We start from the raw sequence: 21429 nt of genomic DNA, 5'->3' as shown, positions 1-21429 counted from the left end.
AAGAAAAGTACATTTATTTCAGCTAATCCTCTAGCATGCATAAATCTAATTTCGATTTGGCTTGTATAATCTCTGCATCTGATTGCGGTGCACTTGAGATAAATATTTAAAGCAATGTACCAAATCAATGTTATGGCAGCATGTTAGAATGAGGAAAAGCTATTTTTCTCATTTTATTGGATTTTAATTATCAATCATATATAGAATGCAATATTTGATATTTTGTCATCATACCGCTTCTTCCAGAAAGTGCAACCGTTCAAGCATAAGCTGTCAAATAAGCCGAATCCAGTATCTTGATAACAACATCTCTTCCAGACATATCCTTCTTTACCTTTAGGTCCCAAATCTTCTACAAAAGACAACGGTCCAATTTCCAGAAATTCCAGCTTTTTGGAATAAAGTCAATAGGTGCAAAATAATTAATAAGAACAAAAAGATTAACATTTGATAATCATTAAACGCCAAAAAGATACATAAAGAAGATTTCATGTTAAGTTATTATCTTGCAAATTGCATAGCATTTATCACCGTCATCATAAACTGTTATTTTCGCAGAGATACTTGTTAAAACGACAGACTTTTGTAAGATAGAAATTTAATGAATAAAGACGATTGCTTTTACGATTTACCTTAAGGGGACTCATACACCTTAAACCCCTTATGATCTTCGAATATGTGACTGTTGCAAGAAATGGAATATTTTATTTATTTTAAAAGCAATTACTTCCAACTTTTTACAGCTGATTACATAATATAGCTGCTTTGGAAAATAGTAACCAGAAAGTTTGTGTTGCCACAAATATTTTTGTAACTTAATCCTCTTTGTGACAAAATATTTCGCCATGTTTCCACCTTGCGCGCATGATATTTTAAAAATGGCTAATGGTACATACTTGAAATTAGATGGAATTCTTTATATGGGCACTATTTTCTAACTGAACCAACAATCTGATGATTATTTTAATACTGAAAAATTTTATGGACGAAAACATTAAAAATTTTGCTAATAAAATACATTTTATAAACTCAAAATAAAATAAAAATTTAACATGAAATTTTTAGAATTTTAGGTTCACAGTAGTTTCCAAATATTATAAAAGCTATATATTAAATATGGAATTAAATTATGAAACAGGATGTTTTAAACTGTGCACGCAAGTTGGAAACATGGCGCAATATTTTGTCACAAAGCGGATTAAATTATAAAAATATTTGTGGCAACACAAACTTTCTGATTACTATTTCAGAAAGCAGCTATATTATGTATTCAGCTGTAAAAAGTTGGTAGTAATTGTTTTTAAAATAAGTAAGTTATTCCAATTCTTGCAACAGTCACCTATTCGAACATCTTATGGGTTTTAAGGTGTATGAGTCCCCTTAATTGGTTCACTAGGTGTTAGTGAATACTTTAGTAATTTTTCCCAGGTTCGATTCCTAGTGGTTGAGTTCGATGAATATAAAGAATTTGTTAACTTTATGCAAATGAATATGAGCCCTTTAGTTTTATACAGAATTTCATGAAATCAGTGCTTCTAAGACAGACGATCCTTGGCAGCTTTGTCATTATCATTAATCTACCTAATCTTAAATTGCGATGGAAGCGTTAGTTTCAGACATATCAGATCACGGTCGGTTTTCTAACGGTCGACCATGTGGTTAGAACACTGTCGATTCCCTCTATCTCAAGTAATTCTGCGCTCTTTCTCTTAGCGTGGTTGAGGGCCTTCGCCGATCTTCTGGTTCGCGCCATGTATATTCATGTATATTCGGCTCTTTCTCCTGAATTCTAATCTTAAATTGCGTTGCTGCAAATATACCCCTGTACTTTTTTTGTGTGGGGATTAATTTTAACTCCTCGTGTAAACCGACGAGGCTTACACAAGTAAGTTATAGCTCTAACAAAAGTAAGAAAATATACAATAGCTCTGCAAATGGGAAAAAATTATTAAAAAGGATAAGTAAAAGAAAAAAAATAATAAAATAAAGAGAACTCAATAACCCAATTTGAGAATGAAGTTCCGAAAGACACAACTTGTATCTTTAGCTAGAAAAAGTTCAGAAAAAAAAAAAAAAAAATGGCGACCAAGATACAGACAGGTGTTTCAAAGCTGCCTGAAATATCATCCTCTGCTGTACATGACGAACGCATTCAAGAAACATATATTTAACGTCTTCATCGCCGCTACCGCAACTGCACAAAACACTTGAAGCAAGTCCAGATCGCTTTAAATTGCCATGTCCAGTCAAAAATTAAGTTACTTTAAAATCTGTTAAAAACTGATAAACTTTTATTCTGTGAAAATTCTAGGGGAAAACTTCTTGATCCATTGTGCTTTCGGTGAAGCATTCTCTGTTTCAAATACAGATAGCATGGTTTCTGTAAAACCGCTTCCAGTGAGAAACAGGAACACGGAGATCTAGATTAATATGAAGTCTCGGGGTTAGCTTAGATAGAACAACAGTGTCCCCAAACGTAACCAAAACAAATTTCGCTACCAAAGAGCTTGCAAATCTTAATAATAACCTGAATTTCAACAGCAAGCTTTTCTGAAACACTAATTTTCTCTAATAATTGTAGCGAAGAATGAAAATCACTACATATTAAAACGAGTATTGATCTCAAACTGCTGCAAGAATTTTGTGTGTGTGTATTTAATTATGGCAAAGCACGCTAGGGCTATCTGCCTAAGAGAAGGGATGCCTTCGTGGAGGACTTTCTAAGGGAAACTGGCCCGTATACACGTTACACATGGGGAAAACCACGAAAACGCCCATGCAGCCAGCCCGTTCGCGGGATTCGAACCTCGGACCGAACTACCAGTGTTCAGCGACTTTACCGCTCGGCCGCTGGTGGGCGCGCAAGAATTTGGAATCCATTTTATAGCAAGTTTTAAGCATAGCAACTCGGCCTGAAAAACAGAGCACTCGTCACTAACTGTGTACTGCTTGAACTATCTTTCTTGTTTATCTTCATAAACAACAAAAGCAAGACCAACCTTCTCATTCTTCTTACTTCCATATATAAAAGAAATTAATTTATACTCTTCAAGAATAGCACCGGAATGGCCAATAACTGGATAGGATTTCTGTTAAAAGGATGCAGCAAAGAAGAAAGTCGAAAGCTGCTGTCAAGAAAATTTGAAGAGGATTGCCCTCAAATGCTTTCCTTTGCATCGTTGAGCAATATTGCTCAACATTTCAATATTAATGGGTAGAATACCACTTAGAATTTAAAGTTTAAATTTAACATGAATAACAATTTATTTTTAAATTTTCTAAGCTCAATGAAATTCTCAATTAAAAAAAGACTTAATTCGGTTTAATTATGAAAGGCATTAAAGAATTATTTGTCCAAAAACTTCATTGAGAAATTTCTAAGAACATGATTAGTGTTGATTTGTATTTTGGGTAAATAATTAACCTGTGGAAATCAGGACATAATAAATATGTATACATTAAATATTATTTTATGCTATAGTTTTTGATGCTGACTAAACTTATTGTGCTGTCCATGGATTTAACATGCATCTTGAATTGCTCCTCGTATGTGTAGAACTTGGCAGCCTCTGAGTTAAACGGTACTTTAATACCACCAGTTTGTATAACTTTACATGGGTAGAAAAATATGTTAAGCTCATAAGAATAATTTTGGGTGTTTCAACATTTTGCGCTTTATCGTCTTTAGTTATACCGATATTTAAGCACTATGTATCATTTTAAATAGAGTGCGTACCAGAAAACCATGTACTTACAGTATCCTGGGCATTTCTGAAACAAGGAATTTTAAGAAGGCTCTTTAAGTAATTCTCCATAGCAGCCTAAAGAAAAAAGAAAAGAAAAGAAAAGAAAGAAAGCTTCATTTCAATTTGAAATACTTTAGTAGAGCATTTGTACTTCATTTCAGTCTGTTCCATGAAAACTTTAATGACTTTATGAAAACTTAACCTGAACAAATAATATCCGAAAATTTTTTAGCACATCATCCAACAATTAAACATATTATGGTATTTACAGTGCAAATTAACTTGAGCAATATTTACCCAGAAGATACAACAACATAAATGTGAAAAAGGGGCCAAGTTCGGGAGAAACGAGGTTCGGTGCAGTCGATATCACCGACAAAACAGTTGAGATCTAACGCATGGCAAATTGCACAGTAGATCTTTAATCATAACTATAGGAAATTCATTTAAAAAACATTTTATTACTTTTTTGACATCAGATTTCTAAAGTGGCAATTTTACTTATCAATAAAGTACATTAAAAAAATGTGACTTCTACAGTTAGAAGTTAGAAATCCGATATCAAAGAAAGTAACAAACAGTTTTTTTTTAAATGAATTGAAGAATGTTGTGCATTTTTACAGCTATGATTAAAGGAACTGGAATAAAACTTGCCCGCCCACCGTCTACACTGAATCTACACCGAAAGTCGTTTTTCCCGAACTTGGCCCCTTTTTCACATTTATGTACGTTGTTATTATGATATCATTAATTAAAGGTTATATTCTTATTTAGACTATGTTGTTGTTATGATATTATTAATTTTTGAAAAGCTAAATTAAAGGTTATATTCTTATTTATAAAGCTTAAGTGAAAAAGCGTCTAAACAAATACGTGATCTTTAGTTTTTTTTTTTCCCCTTGCGTTTACGCTGCACTGGTTTCTTTTTATTAGCAATTTCTACATTTTCCATAACGGCGGAAATATTGCATTTACGCTGCATTGGTATCTTTTTATTAGCAATTTCTACATTTTCCAAAACGGTGGAAATGTTGCATTTACGCTGCATTGGTATCTTTTTATTAGCAATTTCTACATTTTCCAAAACGGTGGAAATGTTGCATTTACGCTGCATTGGTATCTTTTTATTAGCAATTTCTACATTTTCCATAATGGTGGAAATGTTGCATTTACGCTGCATTGCTATCTTTTTATTAGCAATTTCTACATTTTCCATAACGGTGTAAACGGTGTTCAAGGTAACGGTGCTCTATTAGACACGGTGCACTATTAGACTATTGTAAACGGGGCTCTATTAGACATACAAAATTGCAAGTTTGTAGGTCTAATAGTTAAGTAATTGGGGTGGAAAGTAGCTCAAAATGGTTCGTGTAAGAAACACATGCCCGGCGTCTCGCTGTTTTCTTTTCCATCTGTCTCGAACTTGGGTGTCACATTGCCGTATGTCTAAATTCGGATTTCAGAAAATAAAGTGCTTTAATGTATGCAAACTGAGGTGATCACATAAATCTACTTAAGAACTCTGTAAGTATTTCTCATTTACATATGCTAGAGGCCTATTTGATGTTGTCTTTCTTTGTATGTCACATACATTTTCGCCTGACTAGGTTCGCTGGGTAACCACAAAAGGGAGGAAAGCTATGCAGTTTTAGCGCCACTGTTTTGGTGCATTATTTAAGAATAAACGGTCATCTAAGACCTAAGACAGGACTGGCTTCGAAACCAAAGCCAGTGAATACTTGTTTTGCGACATCAAGAGATTTCGAAAATATTTTTCACGTTACTTCCTTGCTGAAGCTGTCACCGGCCCTAGTTGCTAAAACTGGAAACTGAATTACCCATTCTGCAATGTGCAAATTCAAAGGTCGTGAGAGTGTAGTGCGGTGGCTGCTTTAACAAGGAAATGATTTTTACTTCCTTGTGCGAAGTAAACGAAGCATTGTAATCGCAAAAATTTTCGGGTATCATATTTCAACGAAAATATCCATTTTGAGAGCTATCGAATGCAATTTAACGATGTTTTTGCGTTACATCTGTACGTAAGGACAGATTAAAGGATTCTTTCCCCACCCCCAAAAAAAAAAAAATTATAAAACTGATTTAAAATGAATTCTGAAGAGATCTTTTTCGTAGCTTCTGTACATCCTCACGAGTACAGAATCATGTCGTGCGAGATCATTCTGTATCTCGCACGACTCAAAAACGAGTAGCCTCAGAACGTTGAAATTTTGTACATAGAACTGCTATAACATGTAGATGTGCACCTCGCATTTTGGGTGCAATCGACCGCCCCAAATATATATATTCATATATATTCACTCTGTTACTCGGCTCAGTGAGCTCAGTCTCTTTATTCCTATATGTTTGTAAAGTGTGCCTTTTTTTCTTTAAAAATGATTGTATTATGTTGTTCTGGTTAAGATTTTTATGTTTTTAGTTAACCTGCATGCAATAACTGTGGAATTATCAACAATTTAAAAGTTTTTAAGAACTCTTTTTCCCAAAACTCGATGCAGAAAGGATTTAAAATTCATTCGGAAGAGATTTTTTTCGTGACGCCTGTACGTACGTGTGTACATACGTCTGTACAGACGTAGTACGTTATGCGAGATATCTCGCATAACTCAAAAACGAGTAGCCTCAGAACGCTGAAATTTGTATATAGGACTGCTATGACATGTAGATGTGCACCTCTCTATTTGGTTGCAATCGGCTGCAAAACAATATATATACATATAAAGTAGGAAATTTAGAACTAATGTTTCACAAAGCCCAAAACTTTTGAAATTCATAATTAATTAATTTTAAATAATCCTATAAATGCAACAAAGAATTTAATAAACGTAAAAAACAAAACTTTTAAAACAATCAGTACCCCAATTCAAAAAAAATTTTTAATGAAATTTAAAGAAAAAAGGACACAAGAGAAGAGGAATTCAATCAAATTCAGCGCCACTTCTTCAGGGGAAAGGAAGATTGAAATCAATCTAAATCTCTCTTCTACAAAAATTCTTGCTTTTCTGTATCCAGAATTAGCCCATGTACCATTTCAACGTATTTTAATTATAATAGTTCACCTAAAAATTCTGGCCCTTCCCAAAAGCAAGGGAAAAAAATAAATTCTAATTAGAATCGTGTACCTTAAATAAAGAGAATTCTATTTTGTTTAAAGAATTGAAACTGAGTGCGAAAAAAATTAAATACTTCAGTGAAAAAAATAAATTAAAATTTAACCTTTAAACATATATCATATAATCCAAAGAATTTTAAACTTTAGTGAAATAATCACTACAGTTTAAACAGCAGGTGTTTTTACTCTAAACCAAATAGTCATTTAAACAATACTCCAAAAATGGGCGGTCCCCGATTGTAAATGTAAAATAAGCTGTCTTGCACTTTACACGGCGAAAGTTTAGAACTGTTTTTTACCATAATTTTGCTTCTACAGGGAAATTTTCCTAGCGGTTTATTTTGCAATACTCGGGGGAAAACATTCAGATTTTTTAATATAAAAGAATTTAAAAAATTCATTTTTTTCCTATTTAAAATCTACCTAACCGCTTAATATGCCGTCTTAAAGTATACTCCATAAGCCTATTTCATTGCATATGGACCTGACTCCGATGGTCCATATGCCAATGGCATTCATATAAACAGCAATATTATTCTTAAATTATTTCTGCATCGCTTATGTGCTTGAACCTTCTTACCATTCTCTGCACAGTGTCACTTTTCATTTGTTTTGACAGAGGAAGTTTAGGCAATTTTGGGATCTTCGTAGATTTTAGAATTACGGAAGGACGACGAGTTGTAACATCGGTCTCCAAACTATGGTTGAAAAAAAGTAAAAAAGAAACAGAAAAATTGAAATCTGAAAGCTTCATTAATGTACAATATCTCAAGAAGTTTATCTTTGAATATTAATATATATATATATATGTGTGTGTATAAAATCATCGATATTTCTGGATCATCCAAAATCACGCTCCTGTCATTAATACCGTTCAGCCTATCGACATACAAACATTAACTGCTATGACTTTGAAAACTTATATACCTCTCTTCCATTAGAAGAAATCTATACTAGCCTTCTGGATCTGCCTAAACTGTTTCCTGCTAAGCTCACAATTATAGACGTTAATAAATGGAAAGCCTTCCTCAAATGCACTATTTTTCATAACTACATTAAATTTTAAAATCAACTTTTTAAGCAAGTTCAAGGTATCCCAATGGGCGCGCACTCTAGTGCTTCCATCTGTAATACATTTTTATTCAACAAAGAATTTACCTTCCAAAAAAATTTACAACAACAAGATTTAATTTACTACGCACATACTTACAGATATATAGATGATCTTATTACATTTAATAATTTTAACAAGATTGAAATTTCGCAGATTTGTCCAGAATGCCTTACTCTTTATAAAAGTAATAATTCACAAAATATAATCAACTATCTTGATCTTCAAGTTATTAACTACAAAAAGATCCTACTGTTTGTCAAAACACGCGACTTTAATTTCAATACTTACAAATTAATAAATTGGATTTCAAATATTTCCAAGAGAGTTATTAGTAATAATTATTAGTAATTAAATCAAATACAACGCATTAAAAATATTTGTACAGATACAATAAATCTACAATGCGAAGTTCTGCTACTTATTAAAATTCTCAAAAATAATGAAGTACCTAATCGCTTTATTAATCATTGTCTTAAAAGAGCAGGCGTTAATTACTCTGTAAAATCATTTGGCTGATAGAGATATGAAAATTTATTCCTAAACTTGAAACGGCGGTATATGTTGGATGACTATCAGTTAAAGGATTTGTAAATAATGTAATTACTGAAATAATTGTATATAATGTAAAAATCGTTGTTTCTGGCGTTCTTTTCATTGATGTTACTAAAAAAATGAGCCTATATCCTTATTCTAAGACTGCTTAATAGCTCCTGAGCAATGAAGATTACTTGTACTTTTTTCCTCTTTCCGCTCCTACAATTAAAGCTAGCAATTAATTAATTTCCTTTGTCTGGTCAGTAGGAAGTAAGTCAAAATTTCAACAGACGCCTCTTGCACTCGAAAGAGAGTTCCACAGTCGCTTCCCTCCCACGTTCAAAAATTAGATTCTCAAAGTCCCCGACTGACGTAACTCATTCGTCCATCCTACACTCTTCATCTTGGTTCGAATTCAAAATTCCATTCTGGGTACTAAGACGGTAAAGGAAATGTCTCCATCCTAACACTAGCAAGCACTTAAGTTATTTAAATCATCTTCTGGCCATTTATGTATATTATGTTTATTTCATTTTATACATTTTAATGTACCTTATTTTCTGTAAATATCTTTTCAACTTTTAATAATTTTTCGCAAAGACTGCATCCTGTTTATTACGTTTATATAGATTACATTAAATTAACACTGTCGGGAAGGGTGTCGGGAGACACTTTATTCAAGTGAGAAAAAATTACTACTGCTCATCCTAACAATAATACCTCACGTTTAAAAAAATTATTAACTAAACGGAAATGCCACATTTATAATGAATTCTATATAATATATTAACTTAAAATCTACCTACTTAAATTCAACTCAACTTCCAGTTTTGCATTATAATTCTTACTTGAGTAAAAGACAAAACACCTTCGCATTTGTTAATTATTGTAAATGGATCGGAGGTTGGTTTATTCTCCTTGAAAAGTCAACCAATTTCCGATCAATGACGACAATTACTGGGTTCATTGATTACTTTCATTGTTAAATGTTTCCATTTTTAATTTTTCATTATTCATATTTAATGCTTCTTTTTAAAAATTTTCAAGCTTCATTTTTACATGCTTATAAGTTTCTTCTTTAATTTTTAAATGCTTACAAGTTACTTCATTCAACTAAAATTCTACTAACATCCCCAAAGGAGATAATATACTCAATAATCCATTAGTAAATGTAATATGTAATAAATTCTGTAGACGACCTCTATTAATTGTAACAATAAATTTAGAATGCGAGGGAGAGAAAACACTAATTTTTTTTTTATTATGGCCGAGATTATTATAACTGTGGGTGGCATACAGATGGAATGGAATGCGTAATAGAAGAAGAAACTCGCAGGCATTACCGTTGATTTAAACACATAGTTTTATTTTTGTAATAGAGCAAGCCTTGATACGGATAAACAGATTTCACACAATATCATTTATAGTTCGCTATGCACCCCACAGTTTTATACATCTTACATTTTCAGAGCAATGGACAATAGCTAGTAGCAGGCGTTAATTACAGAGGCTAAACACTATGCCTAAGTAGCAGGAAGCGGAGTAGGAAAAAAAAAAAAAAAGGGCTGCGCAATAGTAGAAGTGGTATTTGTAGTCTTGTTTTCTTTGTTTAAATTCTGAGTCTGTCATTGGATACGAACTGTCGCAACGCAAATGCCTCGAATGTGCCTTAATGCTGTAGTAATTTTAATGGCTAGAAGTTTATAATATTTTATTCCGTGATTTGAGTTAAAAGAAAGCAATAAGAATGCACTTATACTTCTATATTAGCGTGCATTATGTATTAAAGCTAATCGCGGTTACATGAACTAGACTAATACTGAACACTATAGCTCCGGAGCTTAGCTCTGGTGCACTCCGGCTAGAATTATATTTTGAAAGCTGAAAAGTCTTAGAACCAGCTCCGGCGCATTTTAAGCCCTGCGCGTAATATTGTATCAGTCGAGAAATCTTATACTTCAAAGGACTACCGTGTAATTAATATTATTTCCTACAAACACATGAGCACTTTTTAAGTTAATTCACAACATGTCATATAAAATTCCAAACTGGATATTTAAACGGTAAAGTTCAGTTTGAATGAAATCACTAAGTCCAAATCACAAAATTAAAATCTCTTTCATTTTTCTTTGCACATTAATCTATCCGGTGGAAAGATATGTGCTGCCATCTAGCGGTGATTAATGTAAATAAATATAAAGCTAGCTATTTTATTCCTCAACTATTAATTCAATATTAATTGTTATTATTAGTAGTAGAAATTGTGTTTAAATATTTTTAGTTTAATTTTTTGATATACAGAGTTTACATAAATAATAGTAAAAGATTTATATTAAATTTTACAATAATAATGAAAAGGATTGAAAAAATTCCTTTTAAAACGTAAGATTATTTGAAGACATATGAGTATATATAAAAAATTCTAATTTATTTGATATTAGTTTGATGCTATTTTTAAAATCTCCCCAAAAAGATGAATTTATGGTTTCCATAAATTGAGAGAAAAAGTGTTGTGCAAGAGGTGTCAGATCTTGAAAATAGTTCGATGTATTGTTATGAGAAAGTTTGAAGTAAACATCCATGGAATATAAGAAAGAAGAAACAGAAAACAGGACTGATCACCGATTATTTAAATAAAATTGATACACGTCCTACATACATGTATAAATATAATTGGAGAAGACTACGAATTTTCAGTAAATGTCAATATTATTTATATTTACGTATACTAAAATATTAGTTTAATATTTTAGTTAAATTATACTTAACTAAAATATTAATATATATTAGTTAAATTATATGTAAATTGTATATGGTATCTCTTGTGTAATGCCACATAAATGCACTAATAGGCTTCGTTTTCTATTATTTAGTAAGAATATTCTCAAATTTCTCTCTTTTCTTTTCATGTAAGCATGTTTCTTTTTTTGGCATTTTCACTCTTACAGCTGAAGGAGATTCTATTTAACCTTCGAAACTCTAATCCTGCACATTATGAGTTCTTTTAGCATTAGTTCTTCGGCGTGTCTTTTTTTTTTTTTTTTTTAATCCTTTTGCGATTTCACTCGTTCCGTAGTAGTTATTACAGAGAAGTTAAAAAAGACTAAATAAAATGAAATGCCTACCTTATTTCCGGCAACTGTATTGTCCAAAGTGCTCTGAGCATTTGGAGCTGATGATGCAAGTACAAGGCCTCTCGAAATCGTTTCTTCAGGAACCACTTGAAACTTCCGTGCTCCAATTCTAATAAATACCTAAACAATATCATACGCATTTTTAAGTGATGAGCAAAAAATATTATTATAGTATCGGAAAAGATTTCATAAAATACAAAATTTCAATTTCATAATGAATATTTATATCTCCTTTCAAAGCAATCGTTCCGACTGCAAAACAAACTAATATTTTGTCCAGTCTCAAAAACCTAAGTTCGTTTTTAAGAAATCCCCTTCCTCAGAAGGACTAAAGAATATGTAAGGAACTCTCTTAATTCTTTGTAAGAGAGTTCCTTACATATTCTTACAAATTCTTTGTAAGGACGGTGTAAGTGGAAAAAGGAAAGTGCCCTCCGATATTTAAACAGTAAACTTGAGACAGTGCATTCTATGATTAAAACTTTGTTTTTGTGTGCTCTATAACCTTTTTTAAAATTGTTTCATTAGTTCTGTAATACTTTGCATATAACAATGAAAATGGAGAATCACAAGATGCAGTAGGAAATTCCGAAGTGAAAAACTGATTGAAATAATCCCCAAAATCTATTATAACAACATTTAAGAGATAGATGAAGAACCTAACCAGATCTTCTTTCCTTTCATGTACACGTCCTGAACAGTAAGACGGAGATGGCAACTAGGAAGCAGCCTTTTCAGATTAGGATCGTCAAATGCCACACATTGGTCAATTATTTTGGAGTATGGAAGAGAAAGCGACGCATCTAAAGAAAATAAATTTGAAATATAAAAATCACTTTGAATCATTTGCTATATTTCAAGCTTATGCCACATTTATTACAAACACACACACATTTTTTCAGACATTAAACACGGAGTTAAAATTATTTTACACTTTGCTTAAAAGGAGCATAAACACAGAAAATGGTCTATGCCTAAACAAAGACAATGAGTGAATAAATATACATATTTCTTAAGCTTATTATTTCGATAATGATTTGTACTCATGACGATAAGAATTTTGCACTATTCCAGTATAACAAACTGTTGAATGATATGGCAGTGTTTGTTTCAGATGCTGGTATGAATTCAACATTCTTCCGTAAGATGTTAAGATAGTCCACCTAATCCCAGTATGAGAGCAGTAGTGAATCATAATGTGAAGCGCGATGCAAAAGATCGTGGCAATATGTGGTGCAATGAAGAATGATGCATATGGCCAAAAATGGACTGTACGGTTTCTTCGGAAAAAGGGACAATTAGGCTCCTTTCCTAGACCGGTGGTATAAATGTCATAACTGGTTTAAGTCGAGCTGCGTTGCTGGGTAACCAAACTTTGCTACGTCACAAAAACTGATTTTGGGGTTTTGGCATAAAGTTCGAAGTTTCCAACTTTATGCCAACTTGGTATAACAGTCGACCAATCAGAGCGAACGTGCGAAACTTATTGAGCAGGAAAGCTGTAGGCATATCCATGCATGCGCAAATTTAGCTTCTCTAATTGGCTACGTTCTTAGACCCTGTATTGCAGTTGTAATCGAAACTTCCGAATTTTATGCCTTATGACTGTACACCTTCTATGACATTTATACCACCGTTTGCATGGAGCCTTAGCAGCGCAAATTCACGGACGAAATAGTGGATGTATGTGATGAGAAGCTCCTACGCGAAGCTGTATCCTAAATGGAGTAGGGCCTTCAGCATGGGAAATGAAAGTGCAGTGAAAGAAATAAGTAGCGGTAGACAAGAAATGAAACATACAAAAGTGTCCAACCTGATACTGATAAATCGAAGCAATACTTCAATGAGGTGCAATGTGAAACTGGTACTGGCTGAGGAACTCCATGCACGATAGTGCATAAAGATTACGTGAATTTTGTGCTTAATAGCTATCATGCAAGTTCACTAATTTGTGGACACAGCAACAGATGACATTGTGGCACAAGTTGCTGCAGATTTGAATTTGTGATAAAATTCCTGTGTTTCCGCAATGAAGCATGAAAGGCAAGTTAGGTTACTGCCATTATAAAGAGGAAAAAAGTTAGAAATTAGAATGGGAGATAAGAAATGCATTTTATAAACAGATGGATTAAATTTTTTTTAAATTGGTGAGCAATGTACGTTTACAATTCGAAAAAGAATAAAAGATTTGATTTTACGCAACGTGTATAGGTTAAAGCTCTCTGTTTTATCAAGAACCAGCCTTTCCTAATAAACATTTGTGTTAACAAATTTTCTCAGATGTTAAAAATAAATAAATAAAATAATAAGGGAAAAGAAAAGTAAAATAGTAAATTGAGATTTAGTAGCATGTTTCTGAAATTAGATAAACAGACCTGTTAAATCGGGTATGTCACTGTCGGATGAATCTTCTTGTGTTTCGAAAAGCCCTTCTTCTTCTTCAACATAATTTATCTCCTTTTTGCGGTTGAAGATACCCATCTTAGAGGTTTTTTTCACATTCTATGATTATAAGGAAATAGAAAGTAAAATTAAGTATTCATTCACCTTTGAACAAATCGATCAGTAAACAAAAATGGTGTTACAAATTTTCATTCAGCATTATGCTTCTAAAAATTTTAATTTCGATTGGTGATATTCATAATCATATTATAAAAATTACTGCACATAAAATTTTGCTCTAAATTTTGCTCTAAAAGAAAAATTAAAGAAAAGGTTTCATATATAAATTCGAAATGCACACATTTATAATTTACTGAAATATTATAAATTTTACTTTCCTAAAATGACTAATTGCTTACATTTATTCAGATTTCCTATAAATTGATATTAAACTAAAAGAATCTCGGTAATTGTAAATTTATTTAACGGGTACAATCTCATTACAAGATTTCTTGGGGGAAAAAGGTAAGCTACCAAAAATGTTATAATTTTTAAATGTATATTCTGAAAGATACTAGAAATAAGAGACTTTAAAGGCGTTTCTAAAAGAGCTAAATATGAAATTCGCAAGTACTTTTTATCTAAATAACTTATTTGAAATTCACAGAAATTCTTTTAATAAAAATATAGTGAACCCTTTTTAAAGCGACCACTTCGGTTCAGAAAGATTTTAGTATTTTGTGCAAAATACTGATTCTTGGATATTGTTATTTGTTTGTGTGCCTGTATTCTCAGAAATTATGTTCATTTTAAATAGTATGTAGCTTAAGAATATTGTTGCCACTACAGAAGTTTCGCATTTGATTAGAGCCTTGCTCCTTTCCTTCCATTTTAAACTTCATTAGTGAAGTGAAATGAATTGCGCTTTAGAGCCAAAGTGGTCTGGAATCACAGTGTATTCTCCCCAAATTACTAATTGTTCTGAAATAATAAATTTTTACGTATAATTTAAGTAAGAGTGCTATTGTTGTTAATAAATTATAGTCGACTATTAAAAAATTAATATATTTAGTTCAAAATTTGATTTCATTTACGTAAAATCAAAACCGTTTTCTCTACCGATGGATTTGAAATTATGAGATATTTCTTAGAAACGATGTCATCTTAAAATCGGAGATATGCGTTACAATCAAATCTCTTACTGGCAGCTCATAGAATAAAGATTTTGTCCGCTGTTCAAAGAGTGTTCACTAAATAGCAGTGCACTGGACACACTGGCACTGGACTAGATGGTCTGCTGTTTCAAGAAGTGGCAGTTAATGGGGAGTATTCGTTAAAGTTTTGTTCATAGAGGCTGTTAAATTATATTCAACAGCCTATTTGTAGCACTATCATAGAAAATGGTTCCGCCTCTCCAGTGACCGAGGGGTTAAGAACCTCTGAATTTTGGAAATTCGACCTGGTTTAATCACAGGCGAGCGGACTGGCTGCATGACTGGTATTATGCTCTTCTTCATATGCATGGTGAATACCAGCCATTACCTTTAGAAACTCCTCCAGGAAGGCCATCTTTCCTCTTAGGCAGATAGCCCCGTTTGCTTTTCCATATTCAAATAACCTAAGCCCAAACTAATCTTTCTAAGGAAAACTGGGTTACTACATGTGCAGTAAAACACTTTATCCGAATAAGAATCAAGACGAACTACAATGAATCTTTTTAATGCGACTACTTCTTTAAAGCGACCATCTCTGAAAGTGACCAGCATTATTTAGAACATAAGTAAATATCGGAGCTAATCTTGAGGCTGACTGTACGAGATTAACGACTTTTACAGAAACATATACGTACGTATTGGTGACAATACTAAATGCGGTAATCAATTAAATACGGCGCTTTAATTAAATATTAAAAAAAAAGAAAGATTATAGCCAATAAGGACCAAAAATCTTCAATAATCGTTAAAACCAACTTCATGCCCGAAAGTAAGCATTAAACAATATCGGCATCGTACAACAATTCCAAAAAACGATCAAAATTCATGTGGAACTCTGGGTAATTTTCTTAGACATTATCATAAGCTGTAGTCTCCAAACTTTGTAGATTCGAGCAGCCCATAAAACTACGTGATACTTCCTTGGTAAAGTGACCAACATAAGTTTTTCGCGACTTTTGAAATCTGCGCAATACAGATTAGTCGATTAGTTTGCTAATTCTAACGACCAAACGTGATAGCCATTTTAACAACGAAGTTCAAACTATATTTCTTTTGGTAGAGACCTCACCATCTAAATAGAACCACAGCAGAAGACTAAAATCATCTAGAACTGTGGGTGATTATCATACAGAGGCTCACTGTACAGCAGTGGTTTTCAAATTGTGCACATTCAAGGAACTCACAAAACTATAGTTTTTTTTTTTTTTTTTTGACGGAACCCCTATCATCTGTAGAAAAGTAAATGCTAAGAGATCATTGAAAATACATCGATATTGTGAGATAAATGCGAAGAAAATCGTTATACTTTTACTCATAAAGAACAAATCAATCCAGATTACGATAATACTTCATGTTACAAGCAACAGTAACAAAAGATATAAACAAAAATTACTTACTTAATTAGTTCAGGTGTTTAGTTTTGCGACTGTCACGGTATTCAAATATTTTTGAACAAAATTCAAAATCTTTATTCATAATTTCTAAAACTTGATTTTAACTTGCGGAACCTTTAAAAGAGTTACAAGAATCCGGGGGATTCTATGAAACATTGAAAACCACTGTTGGAATTTGTAAAGCTGTCTTATTCACTCAGCTATTGTTTGATTAAACATGTTATTAATCTGTGGTAGTCTATGTGAAATAATTAAATATTTAAATAAAAATTTTAAAAATACAGCAAAATTTACTTTTTTAATAAAAGAAGGAATTAAACTCCAATTTATTAATGGATAAAAGTGAGTTATAGTGATCCGTCTTTTTCAGTGATGCAAATTTGCCAGTAGCCGAAAAAACGAGTTGAAGATTGGTCATTTGTTTCAAGTTCATTACAGAGTAATTGAAGAGAATGAAGGATAAAATTATTTTGATGGAAAATACGAATGAAAAATCATAAAAAACAAAATATTTTCATGAAAAATCAGTATTTTCAAATATAAACATAAATATAAAAATCTGATATGGACACCACATGACTTCCTTGCATGGTTTATTATATTTGTTATACACATTTTTGGCTACATTTCATTTAAACTTATTTCCTCGAATTTCTCAGAGATATATTTCTCACACAGTTAATTTAGTTCTCAAATCGCGGGAAAGCAAAAATACATAAAAACTCAAAATAACTTCATTAAAAATTATAAAATACAGAAAAACATAAAAGATCAAATACAGTTAAAACAGTTAAAAAAATTTTTTTTATAACTAAGATCAGAGTTTCTACGGCAAAACAAGCACTGCCAGCGGACAAGAAGGCAGATTTTTCAGTGCACAAAACTGAAAGTTTACTTTTGGTCCCACTCTGCAAAAAGACATTGAAGGTATTCAATATTTTAATTCTCTATTCTACTGAGTTTCAAATGTAAATAAATGGAGGCTTCGTTAGGTTTAGTATCATTTAAACAACTTTTAAACTGTTGATAGTTTTGCAACTATTCCATGCAGATTAACTAAAGGCTTTAAAAACCTAAACTGGAACATAAAAAACCACATAATTCAATCACCCTTAAAGAAAAAAATGCACGGTACCAAAAAGGGAGGTGCATAACTACATATTAAAGAAGTCCCATATACAAAATTTCAACGTTCTACGGCTACTCGTTCTTGAGTTATGCGAGATACATAGATAAGTACGTACGTACAGATGCCAAAAATAAAATTGTTTTCTGGAACCATTTTAAATCCATTTTGCAATCCTTTTTGGGGAAAACAGTGCATATACGCTCATATAACTAAAAAATAAACCGTTGTTTGATGACTAAAAGTACGAATTTGATTTAAAAAAAGATAATTAAAAGTCCTTAAATGGAGTACCCGACTTAATAGACGATAAATTATTTAGTTTTCGTTTTCCTCAAATTTAATAATATGTATATTACATGAGATCTTACGTTTGTTTTACTTAAATGTTAACGTCAAAAGTTCCACGATAAGTAGTCATACATTCAGAAAACGTGTACAAGAATATGTAAGAAATCAATATCATAATTTGTATTGAAAATATTAAATTAACATAAATTTTAGACATGCTTACTGATAATTATTTCGAAGCCATTCATTTACTTTCCATTTTCATGGATAATAGAATTCTCAGAAAAAGTATTACAAAGTCAGATTTGTTATTTTTTAAAAGAAACATATACAAGTGATCATCTTGTGTTGCCAAATTAAATGTTGTAAATAATAAAAACCTTTATGAAAATAAGGTAAGTTAATAATAATGCAAAAGAACTAGCAAAAAAATCTGCGGTCTTTATATGTACTATATACACAGCGAAAAAAAAAAAAAAAAAAAAAAGGACAGTTCTATAGCTCCCGTTCTACTGGGGCGATCGACGAAATTCAAATTGCGTTATTCATGTCTCGAAAGCGCGACTTAGGATATATATTAGATTTATATATAGCACTATTTTAACATAGGTATTTTGACACAAAATCGGACTTTTTCTGAAATAACATACCAATTTTTTTACATATTTCGATTCTACGACTGCCAAGTTTTGTAAAAATTGGCCAAACTGCCAAGTTTTGTAAAAATTGCACGAGTAGTTTTTAAAATAGTTCTCAAAATTTTAGCCCCTCAATGTTAATTGAATTTGGCATATATTTATTAATATCTCTTTTCTGTGAAACGTTTTTGATTCTTCCTTTCGCATTTCGAAATTTAAGTTCATTCCAAATAAAGTTCACCCATTTTTTATGATTTATTTTAAAAATTTGTATTTTTAAATAATTTTTATAAATTTTTCTAAACTATTTTTAATTATAACCTATAAAAGTTTCATGATCATCTTAAAGTAGGTGCACTTCTAAGCATACCTGCAAAAAATTAGAGATTTTTATTCAAAATTTTCTAAGATATACACGAATTTACATATTTTCGCGTTTTGCATCTTTTTTTGAGCGATAATAACACCAAATGTGGTTTATGGATTTTGTTACAGTGAATTACACAGTTATTTTTAACCTTAAATTTCAAATAAATTTTTAAGGAGAATTTATTATATGAATTTTTTTCCCTCAATGATGCGTAATAAATATTTATCAATACTATATGAAAAGCTATTTTTTTTTAATTACAGATTGTTGGTCATTTAAGATTGGCATATATATAACATTCTCAAAAGAATCATCCACTTCTAACAAAAATACATTATGGCAATATACAAAAAGAAAACTTTATTAAAGAAAATCAGACATAAGAAATCTTACCACATTCTACCAAACCATAATAATAAAAAAATCTCTTCCAGATACATTTTTAACTCATTCTTTTTACAATTTAATTTCAATGTTGCCAAAATATTAAAACTTAAAATTATGCTTTATAAACAAATACTATCAATTCCCCCCTTATTTGTATTTAAAGATATAATTTTAATCAGTCAGTCATGTCCATACTTTAATAGTTCATCTTTTAATTTCACTCTAGGCAGATACTTTGTTAAAATATCCGCTTCTTGATTTTGTGAACATACAAACTGAGGAATGATTTGATTCATTTCATATTCATCCTTAACAAAGAAATATTTTCTATTAATGTGCCTTGAACTGCTACTTTGTTTTGGTTTTTTAATCCAATCAATTAATGCTTGACAGTCTGTTTTAATTCCTATTGGTTTGTCAATTAGATCATCTTGACCCAATTCTTCAAGTAAAAAGATGTACCATTTAACTTCACATGCACATTCGCAGAATGCTAAAAGTTCAGCTTCCATTGTAGATAGAGCAACTATTCTTTGTTTGTTGCACTTCCAATTTATGAAATTTTTGCCTAATTTAATGAAATAACCTTCAAATGATTTTCCATCTTCAGTGGTACACCAACTTGCATCTGATGTAGCATTTAATTTCCCATTGTCTGAAGTATACACTAAACAAGTATTTTGTGTTCCTTTAATATATCTAAATATCCTCTTTACAGCTTTCCAGTGTTTCTCTCTGGGATCTTGATTATATCTTGACAAATTACTGCAAAAGCTAAGTCTGGCGTTGTGCCTGTTGCTAAGTACATCAATGAACCTAATGTTTCTTGATATTTTGTCTTCGACACAGGTGGTGAAGATGCTATGTCATCAAGATTTTCACCCAATATTCCTGGAGTCTTGATAGGTTTACATTCATCCATTTCAAAGTTTTTTAAGATTTTAGTTATATAGTTTTCTTGACTGAGTATAAGTTTTCCAGATTCTTGCCGGATGTCTATTCCTAAAAATTTTTGTGTTTGAGTGACTTCTCGTAATGCGAACGATTTAGATAGTTGAGAGATGATGTCATTTATCTCAGAATTTGAATTTCCAATCACCATTAAGTCATCCACATATACTGCTATGATAAAATATTTGATCTTATCTTTATAAATATAAACACACGGATCTGACTTTAGTCTGGTTAAATTCTTTTCTTTAAGAACATTACATAATTCATCATACCAGCATTTTCCTGATTGGGATAATCCATATATACTTTTGTTTACAAGATATACTTTGTTCGGATCTGATATAAAGCCAGGTGGTTGTTCCATGTAAATTGGTTTATCCAAGTATCCATTTAAATATGCAGTTTTTACATCGAAAAATCTTATTTTGTAGTTTTTGTAAACTGCAATCGATAGTAATGTTCTAAAGGTTGCAAGTCTCATTACTGGGCTAAATCCATCTTCATAATCAATTCCTTTTCTTTGATAATCTGGTTTCTACTAGTCTTGCTTTGTAAATTGTTTCTAAATTACCCTTTTCACCCCTTTTTGAGAATATCCAGCGGTTTTTAATAACTTTCTTATCGATGGGTCTTTCAACTAATTCTCAGACTTCATTAGCCTCCATTGAACTCAATTCTTCTGTCATTGCTTGTAGCCAGAATTCACTTTCAGCAGATTCTATAGCTTCATCATACGTCTTAGGTAATCCTTCATTTGTATTGTATACTACATAATATTTTAATTTTTCTGGGGGCTTCGTAATTCGCGCTGGTCTTTTCTGTACAGGATTTCCATGATTATCATTTCCAGGTTCTTCATTTACGTATTTGCGGATACTCGGTTGGCTTTTCCAATGAATTGTTATCATCGTGTTCATCATCACTATTGGATGGCAAAATTTTCTCAGCTTCTTCATCTGTTGTATTATCTTCGTTATAGTATCTGTTAGTTATTTCTGAATTATTTACATTTTCA

At 31.7% G+C, this 21429-nt stretch overlaps 1 protein-coding gene across 1 annotated transcript in view; it reads right to left on the bottom strand.

Moving 5' to 3' along the window:
• The window catches only part of LOC118186668 (phospholipase D1-like), a 96473-nt gene extending 76501 nt beyond the window's left edge, over positions 1 to 19972 (bottom strand). The window contains exons 1-6 of the mRNA XM_085817797.1: positions 19847 to 19972; positions 14034 to 14160; positions 12323 to 12461; positions 7457 to 7574; positions 3756 to 3821; positions 235 to 389 (exon numbers count right to left, since the gene is read on the bottom strand). Of these exons, the coding sequence (XP_085673923.1) occupies positions 235 to 389; positions 3756 to 3821; positions 7457 to 7574; positions 12323 to 12461; positions 14034 to 14160; positions 19847 to 19972 (731 nt within the window). The remainder of the gene's footprint in view (positions 1 to 234; positions 390 to 3755; positions 3822 to 7456; positions 7575 to 12322; positions 12462 to 14033; positions 14161 to 19846) is intronic.
• Between the last annotated feature and the right edge of the window lie 1457 nt (positions 19973 to 21429).

The sequence above is a fragment of the Stegodyphus dumicola genome, chromosome 5 (genome assembly GCF_044657685.1).
Source record: "Stegodyphus dumicola isolate Sdum_Otavi_A_Nest chromosome 5, ASM4465768v1".
In the NCBI taxonomy this organism is placed as follows: domain Eukaryota; kingdom Metazoa; phylum Arthropoda; class Arachnida; order Araneae; family Eresidae; genus Stegodyphus; species Stegodyphus dumicola.
This window is presented reverse-complemented; position numbering and strand designations above follow the sequence as displayed.